The sequence below is a fragment of the Ictalurus punctatus genome, chromosome 24 (genome assembly GCF_001660625.3).
Source record: "Ictalurus punctatus breed USDA103 chromosome 24, Coco_2.0, whole genome shotgun sequence".
Lineage (NCBI taxonomy): Eukaryota > Metazoa > Chordata > Actinopteri > Siluriformes > Ictaluridae > Ictalurus > Ictalurus punctatus.
Window position 1 is genome coordinate 7255274 of NC_030439.2, and position 12569 is coordinate 7267842.

At 42.6% G+C, this 12569-nt stretch overlaps 1 protein-coding gene across 1 annotated transcript in view; it reads right to left on the minus strand.

The window, feature by feature from the left end:
* Window positions 1-202: 202 nt before the first annotated feature.
* ttyh3a (tweety family member 3a) overlaps window positions 203-12569 on the minus strand; it is a 64017-nt gene continuing 51650 nt past the window's right edge. The window contains exons 11-14 of the mRNA XM_017454647.3: window positions 10610-10746; window positions 9179-9352; window positions 7278-7353; window positions 203-3448 (exon numbers count right to left, since the gene is read on the minus strand). Coding sequence (XP_017310136.1) covers window positions 3374-3448; window positions 7278-7353; window positions 9179-9352; window positions 10610-10746 — 462 coding nt within the window. The 3' untranslated portion in view covers window positions 203-3373. The remainder of the gene's footprint in view (window positions 3449-7277; window positions 7354-9178; window positions 9353-10609; window positions 10747-12569) is intronic.

Consider the following 12569-nt stretch of genomic DNA (forward strand, 5'->3'; position numbering starts at 1 on the left):
CAGAATATTAATTGGGCATTTAAAAGTGAACAGTACTCTAACGAAGGTATAGACTGCGTAAAAAATAGTTACAAGTCTGTTTTACAAAACACGTACAGTCCATAGAGGATACAGTAAAGACTGTCATCGTTCGTTCATCCGTCCCCCCCCCAAAAAAAACACCCCCCCCCCAAAAAACAAAAACAAAACAAAGACAATAAAATTTGCTGTCAGTTCATGTTATTTTAATCTGAAAACACTGAGTTCAAGCTGAATAAAACCACAGGTTTAACATGTACAATTATTTAGTAAATGCCAAAAATTAAAAAGGGGGGAGAAAAGAAAAACGGAAAAAATAAAAATGAATCAAATTGAATTAAGAAATTTAATCAAAACAATTAAATGAAATGCCAAAGTCAGTTATTCACATAAGACAAAAAAAATAATAATTGTGCTTACTAATCATTCTAAAAATATGACACGATGACTAGGAAAAAAAAGTCAAATGAGATGAAGTGTGACATTTTGCACTATGGTACTGCAAATCTGTCTCGCGGTTTTCTTCATTTTGCATTGTAATTTTTTATATATATAGCATGTGTGTATGTGTGTGTGTGTGTGTGTGTATATATATATATATATATATATATATATATATATATATATATATATATATATATATATATATATATATATATATATATATATATATACACATACATACATACACACACACACACACAGAGAGACAGACACTGTTCTAGCATTATGAAATTAACAGAGTATGATGTAAAAAGAATAAAACATATTGCATCACTAACAAATGGTCGTTCACATAGAAAAAAAAATTCTTAAAAGCAGGCTCATGTTCACAGGTGACTCGCTCGGTTGCTCAGGCTAGGCCGAGCTGTGAATGTACAAAAAGGCCCATTTAAACGTGAAACATTTAAAAGGTATGAGAAAGATTAAAAGTCATGGTTTGGTTGTTGGCACAGTCGAGGAACCTTGCCTCGTTATTGATTGCAATAATAGCATAATTCAAGGAACCCAAAAAATAAGCATCAGTAGCACACGAGAACACTTCACACTCCACATTGAAAAGGTCACCATGCCTCAGAGAAGTGAATGAACAAATGCTTATAGTCCAGAAAGCTAAAGATGTTCAGCTATGAGCTAAAAGACACAAATAACCCAGGTTCCATTCCCATTCCCCGCCCCCCTCACCAAGTCTTTCACAATCCCTTTTGCGCCTTTTTCCAAAAATCCGGATGTTCCTTCTAGTCCAGCGGGAGCTTCAGCTTGGTTATGCATCAGTTCTACACCTGTCCTTACACGGCTTCCGTCCCAGGAAAGTGACTGTACATGGAACGGTTCGGTCCGTGTAGCATTTTGGGAACTTTATTCAGCCCCAGTCTGAGCTGGGAATGTTGAAGTGGTTTTCTGTTTGGCTCGCACCACTGCGCATGACATTGCATAGCAGGGTGCAGTTCAGAAGGACAGAGGAAGAGACGAGCTGAGCAAGAAATCAGGACACCGATGACCAAGTCACTGCCACCCTCTTCAGGAGATCATCCACGTTCGAATCTGTGCGAGGAACCCGGTCATGGTGGACAGTCGATCATGCATCAACATGTGTGTGTACGTGTATGTGTGTGTATGTATGTCCTGTGTGTGATCATCTGCGGAGATGCACGTTTCCATATAGCACTTTCTCCTTGGACCTGATGTGCTGCAGCTGCTGTTGGAGTCTGTGGTAGTGGATTAGTGGTTATAACATTGCCGAGTAGGAGCGGAGGAGTCAGTGCGGACGTTAAATGAAGCAGTCTTGGACATTTCACGCTGGAGTCAGCTGTCCTTATTCCTCTGAGAGTCCATCCTGCTTCGAAAGATTGGGGGGGAACAAAAAAAATCGAAACTTGAACAGCCATGTTCGGGTCCAAGCTTGCCCAGCGATACGTCCAAGTTCATAGTTCATGTTGATGTACAGTACAGAGAAGTTCTCAAGTACACGATGATAAATCCTCCTGTGGAGGAAAAACAGCTGCAAGCATGCAACACGTATGCTATAGATAACCGGTAACCTGTAATTTCCATGGTGGAGACATGTAAGACCAAAATAATATCAGAAATCTTGCTATCCCAGGCCTTATGTCTGGTTGGTATGATATATAAGAGAACCGAGGTGAATGGGATCGAGTGCCCAAACCCTCATATGCTATTTTGTGTGCATGTGTGGAACCTGAGCAGCTCTTACTCAGCAACACTGCTGTTTTATATTGTGCGCAAGTCTCGTTTCAATCACACTACTCGGGACCTCGGATTGGTTATTTACACGCACGGTGGGGGAAAAAGGAAAGACAAGCGTACACCAGGCTTTCTAAAGCTGGCCATGGCTTTCATTTGAATTAACACTACTCCACCTAAACGAGAGCTGAGAATGAAATATTAAGCAAGAGCTAACACCCCCAAAGCCATTCCTCACTATTGCTACTTGTTTTCTTTCCGTATACATAATGGCAGTAAGTCTTTTCAGATTTCAATAGATTAGCTAGCACCACTGAATCAGTGAATTTAAAAACACACTTTGTTCAAAACCAGTCTAACCATCAGCATTCATTCCTATTGCAGACGTCGCGCTCTTCTTTCGTGACGTGATACATGTAGATATCCGGCGTGGAGTTTAGATCGCGTTACAGATCCAGCTAATCAGAATGGATGTTACGGTTTGGGTTGAAAGCGTAGAAAGTCTTAACCTGTCAAATAATCCTATATACACACACGCACACACGAGGTCACGTTATAGAAGTCATGCAGGAATGTGATTTAATTTGAGGCCAGTTACCCCGACTGGCTTTGTACTTCTGGGGCTTTAGGCTCTTCTGGCAAAAGCACCACAAGAAAGCAACGGCAGCGTGTATGAACAAACATGTGTACGTACACACACGTACACACGTACACACACACACACACACACACACACAGTGAGAGACCTAGAAAACATATGCACACGCACACATACGCACACACACACGTACATACATACATACATACATACACACACACACACACACACACTGTACACACACACACACACGTACACGCGCACACACACGCGCACACACGCACGTCAGGAGTAAGCCACTATTTGGAACTGTGGCCAATCATGTGTAAACAAGGGGCCTCTTCAATGGTGAATGTGTTGATGTCCTTCTTGTCTGAAGTAGGATGGGCGGGGTCTGTTTGTGTCATAGGAACAAGGGCACATTTATGAGTGTGTGTGTGTGTTTGTGTGTGTGAGAGAGAGAGAGAGAGAGAGAGAGAGAGAGAGAGAGAGAGAGAGAGAGAGAGAGAGAGAGAGAGAGAGAGCGCGCACAGGGACGTCCCTAGGAGCTCTCTAGTGTGCTGCGGTGCTGCTGTTGGGATCGGGCCGGGCGTTGGCCAGGTACTTGGCCCTCATGCTGGAAGTGTACTGCAGAGACACAAACAAAGGAAAGTTATTCAACACGAGCATGGGTAACACAAAGGACACGAGTGCCTGAATTGTTACACAGTATGTTACACAAGCACGTGGACGCCTGACCATCACACTCGTACTGTATGTGGTTCTTCTCCAAACTGTTGCTACAAAGTTGAAAGCACACAATTGCACACGATGTCTTTTTTTTTTTTTTGGCTGTAGAATTACAATTTCTCTAACAACTTAGAGGCCCGAACCGGTTCCAGCATGACGATGCCCCTGTCCAAAGCGAGCTCCATGAAGACCTGGCCTGCCAAGGTTGGCGTGGAAGAACTCGAGTGTCCTGCACCTCAACCCCACTGAACCCCATGGGGATGAACTTGAACGCTGACTCCACCCGACATCAGTCCCACTAACGCTCTTGTAACTGAATGGACACAAATCCCTCCACAACACGCTCCAAAATCTAATGGAAAGTCTTCTCAGAAGAGTGGAGCGCATTATAACAGCCAAGGGGGAATAAATCTGGAATGGGATGTGACGGTCAGGTGTCCATATACTTTTGGAAATATAGATTATACACACCAGGTTTTAACCAGTAAATTCATTACATTTGTTCTGTCCAAACAACGCTCTAATCTTCGTCGCATTACGTGGCTGAGCCGTTATTTCTCTCAACACAACTACCCGGATCGCATCACTGTCGAAGTGAAGTGTCCAGTCGATGTTGTGACAGTGCACAGAATGACTCATCACTGAGACCACTCCGCTTTTCAATAGGCTGGGAAACACTAGGAAGTGGGCATAGTGTCAACTCCGAGCTTTCAACACTATCAGAAGTGACTCAGTGTTGCACTGAGACCAAACCGTGGAACAAACACATCCTGTGGTAGACCAGAATGATAGAAGCTTGCTTTTATTATACAGCGGGTGAAGTCTAAGGCAACGTCAATCAACAAAACAGCACATAATACAGTCAGAAGAGCGTGCTGAGCGATCTATTCATTAATAGATAGACTACACAAACTGGAGATTTTCTTCTGCTAGCTAGATGGATTTATTACTGTTGGATGAATGGGACGATATGATCCTTTATCTCGGTGATGTTATGATCTGATACACAACGAACACAACATGCAGAACAGCTCGGTGTGATAGCAGATGAGAATGGAAAGGAGAAGTAATGAATGTTCTGGAAGAGAGAGTAATCACAGGTTGGGGTTCTGCTGGATCAGGGACTCGGTGTTGGTGTGTACTGAACGATGCGGTCAGTGAAAACAGGAACGTTCCGGACGCTTCCAAAGTTTCAGAAAGTGAATGTTGACTTCAGATCAAGTCTTCAGTTTGTGCCTTCTTCTGAGCAGTTTCTCTCTTTCTCTCGCTTTCTCTCTTTTCTTTTTCCACTCTCGGTCTCTTTTTCTTTCTTTCTCTCTCTATTTTTCTTTCTCTCGCTTTCTCCCTTTTTATTTCTCTTTCTTTCTTTTTCTCTTTCTTTTTCACTCTCTCGCTTTCTCTCTCTTTCTCGCTCGCTCTTTCTCTCTTTCTTTTTCACTCTCTCTCTTTCTTTTTCTCTCTATTTCTTTTTCTCTTCCTTTCTCTCTTTCTCACTCCCTTGCCTTCTCTCTTTTTCTCTTTCTTTTTCTCTGTCTCTTGCTTTCTCTTTCTTTCTTTTTCTCTCACTTTCTCTTTCTTTTTCACTCTCTCTCGCTTTCTCTCTATTTCGCTCTTTCTTTCTCTCTCTCTCTCTTTCTTTTTCTCTCTCGCTTTCTCTCTTTCTTTTTCTCGCTTTCTCTCTTTTCCACTCTCTTGCCTTCTCTCTTTTTCTCTGTCTCTCGCTTTCTCTTTCTTTCTTCTCTCTCTCTTTCTATTTATTTTTCTCTCTCGCTCTCCTTTTCTCTCTTTCTATTTCTCTCTTTTCTATTTCCTTTTCTCTCTCTCTTTCTATTTATTTTTCTCTCTCTTTTTTTCTCTCTTTGTCTTTTTCTTTCTCTCTATTTCTTTCTTTCTATTTCCTTTTCTCTCTCTTTCTAAATTTTTTTCTCCTACTATTTCTTTTTCTTGCTTTCTTTTTTCTCTCTCTCTTTCTTTTTCTCTTATATATTGCCCAAGTCGCATAACTTGGGCTGATCAGAAATTAACAAGATTGCAGGAATAATGACTCATTTTCACAATTATTAGTATAAAATTGCTTTAAGCATCCTTAAAACCAGAGCTGCATCTAACAAAACCAACAATGTTTAATTCTCCAGGTTCAACGGCGGAGCAAGTGGACTACCGATCTAGGCTCCGGCTAGCCTCGAGCTTGGCAGACGAGGATAGAAAGGATTGGGGTGGGGAGGACATCTCATGGCATTGTTGTTAGCAGAGTCTACACTACTAAAAACAGCCCCAAACCACATGCTACCAAATTATAAACAAAAAGCACACACGCATTTCGCTACCTAACACACGGAAACAGGACGATACACAAATCTCCCTCTTGAGTCCGGCCAAAGGTAAGCTCTGACTACGGACACTGAACTCAGGGAGGAGCGGAGCCGATCACAGAGCGCTTTGGATTACAGACGATGGAAGAAACACAACAACACACCAAACGTAGGGGCAGCTGGCTTTTGGTGAAGGGCAGGAGCTCAAAGGAGGGGTCTCTGTTGCCCTTGATCGCGTGTATATATGGTGGACAACATGACGGGGGTTGAAATGTTGAGCCAAAATGTCCGACATCCTCTAGTGGCTATGTTTTAGCGATATTTAAAAGTTTGCTTAAATAGATGAACGCGTTGAGTTGATTGAGAGCTCGATTTAAAGTCAAATCAAAATGGCCGCTCACAGCATGAACAGTAAACAAAGCGGCACTTCTTACCTTTAAATGTCTTATACTGTGTATACAAATATTTCCTTTGGCTCAATCCACATACAGCGTTGTTAGCTTATATTACATTAGCTAATACCGACGAGGGAAATGTACGTCACTCATCACAGATGCTTGGCCAGACGAACACGAAGGTGTTCATGAAGATTTGTCGACTTTGCAGCGTAAACTCGCCAAAAAGTCCTGCCTAAATGAAATGTTCTGAATTAAATCGGCTGTGCGATCGGTCAGCGCTACAAATTCACGCACCCATCCTCTTTACTGTGCAGACGCGTGCTTTAATTTAATCTGGCCAGCGATGATCGATTTTGGCCCGCTCTCAGAATTGCAGTATCATCGTGTCCACCATGTACACAGCCGCTGATTAGAGATGGGGAGAAATCACGGGGGATGGGATGGGACGTGTTCAGTACCTGTGGGTTCAGTGTCAATACGAGTGGAAGCCCCCTGAGGCCCTTAACTGCCTGTTTCAGTGAGCGTTTTCATCCAAGGCAGTCGGACCAGACTGCATTAACGGAGGGAGGGGTTAGTAAAAACAACAACAACAACAACAAACAAACACAGAGTGTAGAGCAGGTACATAACTCAAGCTCTGTGACACTTATAACAAAACAGACACAAGCTGAATCTGAAACCTTTATGCACTATGCGAAGCCATACTCCCTTCCCTCATCTCTCTCCTAGATAAATCTCATTAACATCGACCTGAAGCCGCAGCTCTCACGGCATCTCGATCCTCTAAACTAAGGTGTACTGCCAGGTCGGGACAGCAAATCAGCTCTGAAAGGTCTAATGGTTCATTTGTGTGATCCCCGAGCACTCTAACTTCACCTGACAGCATGTCCAGAGACACACATTTCAGCTCTCTATCCCACACAGGAACAGAAACACAGCTGTGGAAAAGGAATGAACTACCAGTGAAGAACCCAAAGAGAGTGTGTGTGTGTGTGTTATTCCGTGTTAGACACTTACAGAAGGTGGAGGCGACTCTCTCCCAATAAGAGGAGTGTTCTCACAGCGAGGATTTTGGAAGTTTGCATTCTGTGTCCTGTGTGACGAAAGAAAGGGGCACAACTGTGAACAAACAAACTCACCAACATGCAGCCTACATTTCTTTCAATACTTCAGCATAGCCGTATTTTTAAGCAGTTAGTAAAGCCAGCTTCTTTATACACGATGCCTCTAAAGCAATAACTGGGTGATCTTCATTAAACCCTCATGCACCTTCACAACGTTCGAAAGTTTACCCATCTCAGAGGGTCATTACAGTCAACAGAATTAAAGGGGTAGTTCACCCAAAAATGAAAATTCTGTCATCGGTTACTCGCCCTCGTGCCGTTCCGAACCCGTACGAAGACATTTTTAATGAAACCCGGGAGATTTCCACCCCTCTGTTTACAGTCCAGTAACCTAAACGTTCAAGCTCCAAAAAGTTCATAAAGGCATCGTAAAAGTAATCCGTGTGTCTCCAGTGAATTAATCCCGATTTTATGAAGCGATACGAACGCTTTGCGCGCGTAAAAACAACTCAAATGAAGTCTTTGTTCACAAAATATCTCCATTTCCGCATAGATCTGCGACGCACGTGCGCTGTGTTGCCGCGAGAGCGGACGATAAAATGGTTCGCGGGACCAGGAAGCGCTGCACTGTTTACAGCAGAGGAAGAAGGACGCTGTACACAAACTCAATCACATAGATAACAAAGATGTCCGCAGATTTCGACATAAAGAGATCTATGTTTTTATGTTATCGGTTTTAATATTGTTAAAACCGGTGTTCAAAATACAGCTCAAATACAGTGTAAACAATACCACTTCCTTTATCGCATTCCAGCATCCGGTACGTTCCATCTTCAATAGTCTGGAGATGTGCTTGTGCGCCCTCACCACCCACGCCCCCCCCCCTTTTTTTTTGAAAGCGTAGTCTATTAAAAAAAACACCACAATGCAACAAAAACTCTATTATCTACTCAAACTTTAATAAGATGTCTCCTGTAGGATAAAACTCTCGCATGGACAGCTATAAATGTACAGGACGTGCGAGTAGATCAGTTTTTTTCCCCCACTCCTTTCCGGTTCATGTTTGCTTCACAGCCAGTGATATGATGACATTATCGTATGAGGTAATCATTTACAGAAAACATCCTGCATTATATCGCGTCTGTGAATAGAAAGTGCCAGGCTTTTTTCGCGACTGTACTGTAGCTCAAAGTGCATAAAAGCGCTTAATTTAATCCCGCGTGATCCTAATTTCCGGTATTCTTTTAACCAATCCCGATAATGGCACAGTAGGTGATGTAAACCAAAACGATTCAATACCAAAACAACAACAACAACAACAAAACCCCATAAATTATACACTAGTTAAACTGAAAAGCTTTGATACATGAGCATACGAGAAACACGGAACTCTGGGACTGTTTTCTGTTTCTTGCCATCTCATTTTCTGTCAAATTCTGGTGTGGTTCATGTGACACTACCCCCCAGAAGGACACACGTGTAAGACATGTTGAGATATATATATATATATATATATATATATATATATATATATATATATATATATATATATATATATATATATATATATACATATATACACACACATATATGCTCACAGTTGGTGAGAACTACAAAGGATTGAGCTTCTATATCAAAGGTTATAAGCAAACAAACCCTGAGAGACTACTGTAGAGTGTTATTAGGCTGTCCTGGATGAAGACTGTGTCGACTGATAGATGAGCGTAGACTTAAAAGGTCATGAGGGGAAGATCATGAGTGGGACGTTTGCACCCGATGCTCGACTACCGATTTAAACTGTGACTATGAGAGTCGAGTGTGTGTTGGGCAGAACAGGGAGCATGCGTAACTTACATGTACTCAGTAACGGGGGCGTTGCTGACGGTGTGTGCCGCTGCAGGGATGCTGGTCTCGCTGCCGTAGCTGCTGCCACAGCTGTATAGGCTCGGCATGTGCACCCGGTACAGGTTATCGTGGTTCTGTCTTCCTCCAGAAGCTGCAGAGTCTTCCTCGTTTGCTTCGCTGGGCCTGCGTAGCGCAAACAAACACACACGCGTGCATTAAGGACGCTGCACAACCTTCAGATCGACACCGGCACAAAGAGATGTGGCCAGCAGAGGGCACACTGTGACCTTGCTTTCACACCGGAACGTCTGCAGCACAAAACGAGCACACGCTCGTATCTGCAGTCCTCCTCATAACCCATAATGCCACAGGCAACAACTGAAGCTCGTGCCTGCTCTCTCTCTCTCTCTCTTTCCGCTCTCAATTTCCTGTTTTGCAGGCTGCAGGGAAACTCAAACGCAAAACCGCTTGAAGACACAACCGTATTATTAAATTGGTGTTAATCAGTTTCATCTAATTAATCTATGGTAGCATTGGCTTTGCTTCAGTAATCACAAATGCACTATTTAGAGTCTTGAGGCTCGATGGAGAAAAGGAGTGGAAAAATAAAACAGCACAGTAATAAACATCAGCAAGTACATGACGTCACCTTTTTTTTTTAGTTCTACTTCCCCCTGCTGGTCAAAGAAGGAACGACATTTTCTTTGCAGTATTTTGCAGCATCTTACAAGGGCACTACGGTCAGGAGAGAAACCGTTCACCGGAGCTCCTCAAACCTCATCTATCAGCTCACGTATTCGTCACGACGGACAGAAACGAGGGCCTGCCGTGTCTGTGACGAAACAGACGCTGGTACACACGACGCAGCGCTGTGAATCAAGTCTCAATAAATGCCTTTCAAAATGTCCGTTACTTTTATTCTCGTCTGGTTCCATGTGCTACGTCTGAAACGTCTGATAATGATCCATTTTAATATAATTAAACACTACACCATTTTTAACCCACTTGGGTGGATGATTGACAGCGACGAAGCGAGATGGTGCTTAGCACTGCGTCTTGGGATGGAGGAGGAGACACTCCACTGCTACTGAAGATCAGCGTTAATTATGGAAAGCTCAAATCCGGTACTACCCTGTTCCCGTTCAATCCCACGCTGCCTCAAAACCAGAAGAGGAAACGATTATAAGCGAGGGGAAGCAGCTGTGTCCATGCGTGAATACGTAGCTCGCTGGGGACTCGGAAATCTGGACACATATGGACGTGCGTCTTATCCGTACTGAGCAGCCGGATTTCCAGCGCATCACGGTTTTATAGATGTGTTTATGACGCCCGGATTCCTCCTCCATGTGTCCTGTGGCTCTAACGGGCTAACAAAGTGGTTGGACATCAATAAGAGAGATAAATAACAGGACGAAGCTTTTATGATTTCTCAGCACTCACCTCCGACCCTGCCATGTGTGAGGCACGCTGCAGATGATGGAGCTGAACATGAGGGCTGTGACAAAGGAAAAGAGCACCAGGTAGATCAGTCCTTCCAGACCGTCGTAGCACAGCCCCGTCACAGCCTGTACGTAGTCCTGCGGAGGGAGAAACAGTGTCTCACACGCACAGGAAACAAACGTATCATCCTCCACAGAGCAGCGCAACATGACAATACGAAGGATATCGCAATACATCGTCAGTGAGACTAGCGCAGGTATCATGAGCACGTTCACAACACTTCCTAATTACTCACGGTAACAAACTTAGTTCGAATTTCTTTTTAGCCGTCGTTTTCCTTTTTACATAATCATTAGCAAGGTCAGAAAACATTATACATCGACGATGGATCGGGATGCTCTTTTCTCGATGCGTCTTTGAGACGTCGCTGGCATGAAATCAATTTTAAAAGAGTCATTTTCGTTTGTGAGTTGCTTCACGTCGGGTTTAGGGATCGACCGATAATCGGTTTTATTTCCCCCGACATTTAAGCATTTTTCCATAATCGGATATCGGTCTGGTAATATCGGATCCGCCGATACGTGGCGTTTTGATAATTGCGTGCGTGACCACCATTGCAGCACTGCGTCTATTTTTTTGTTTATTTGTTAGGATTATTGTTGTGCTTTATTCGTTTACCTGTTTGTTTACCTCGTCGGAGCTTTTATTTAAAAACAAACAAACAAAAAACCCCCAGACACAGTGCATTTTACTAACAGTGCACAATATTTTTGATCTTTTGCACTCTTTCAGACCCCTCTGTTTACTGGTGTATAAATAAGAGTTGTTCTGTTCTGTAAGCAAGGAGGAAGTGAAATGGACCAACTGTTATAAATAAAACGGTTTGTTCAGTTCAGTGGTGTCGTTATCACTGCGTCAATAACAGAAGTAAAACAACAAATAAATAATCGCTTCTGCATGTCTGTTATCGGGCGCGTAAACATGCAAAAAAAAAACGGTATCGGTTATAAATAGTCTATAATCAGTCGATCTCTAATTGCGTTATATCTATTAGACGACAGTTTAATATTGCCGGGCGTAATAGTAACGGATTTGAGAGACCGCCGGTGGGAGACAGAACAGACCCTGTAGATATAAACGAGCTATTTTCGCATTATAACCGAAACGATAACGCTTCCGGCTCGTCCGCTACAATCGCATCCTCATACATGTAAGAACACTTGCAAAGCATCCTTTAGTAAGCTTGAGAAAGGCGCCAGACTGTAGGCTTCGTCAAACATAAACAACTATGAAGTAGCGTTCATTTCGCTAACGAAAACTAGGATGAAAAACGATGACCGTTTTTCCCACAACTAAGTCAAGTCATTAAACACCAACTGTGACCGAAGAAAGACGAGGCTAAAATTTAGGGTTTTTAAAAAAAAATAAAATACAAACTTTACCAAAATCTCTCTCTATTTTCGTCGACCAAAAAAAAAAAAAAAAAAAAAAAAAAAAAAAGACACTGGGGTTTTTTTTCTTTATAAACTTCAATCCACATATCCAGTTCATCGGACGGCACGGCGTCCGTTTCCTTCCCTGTGCTGCGTGCGGTGAATCAGGACTAAGCAAGCGCGGTGGGGAACAGCTTTCAAGCTAACGTTTGATAAATAATGACAGCAACAGTTGGACTTGTGAGAAAGGAGAAGATCTGATATTTGGGCCCTATTTTCTCTATAATGAGGCTGAGGAAAAAAACAAACAAACAAATGCTTTGTTATTTCAGAAGCGAAGCAATGTGGACACACGATACCTGGGAAGATTATAACAAGCAGCATATGAAGGCTAACTGCAAAGAAACTGAGGTCGGTTAACGTCTTGGTGGTAACGTTAGTTTTTTTTTTTTTTTTTTTTTAAAGCTATATTAAGACAACCAGTAAGGTGGTGGTGGTAATATTATTATTATTATTATTAACAACAA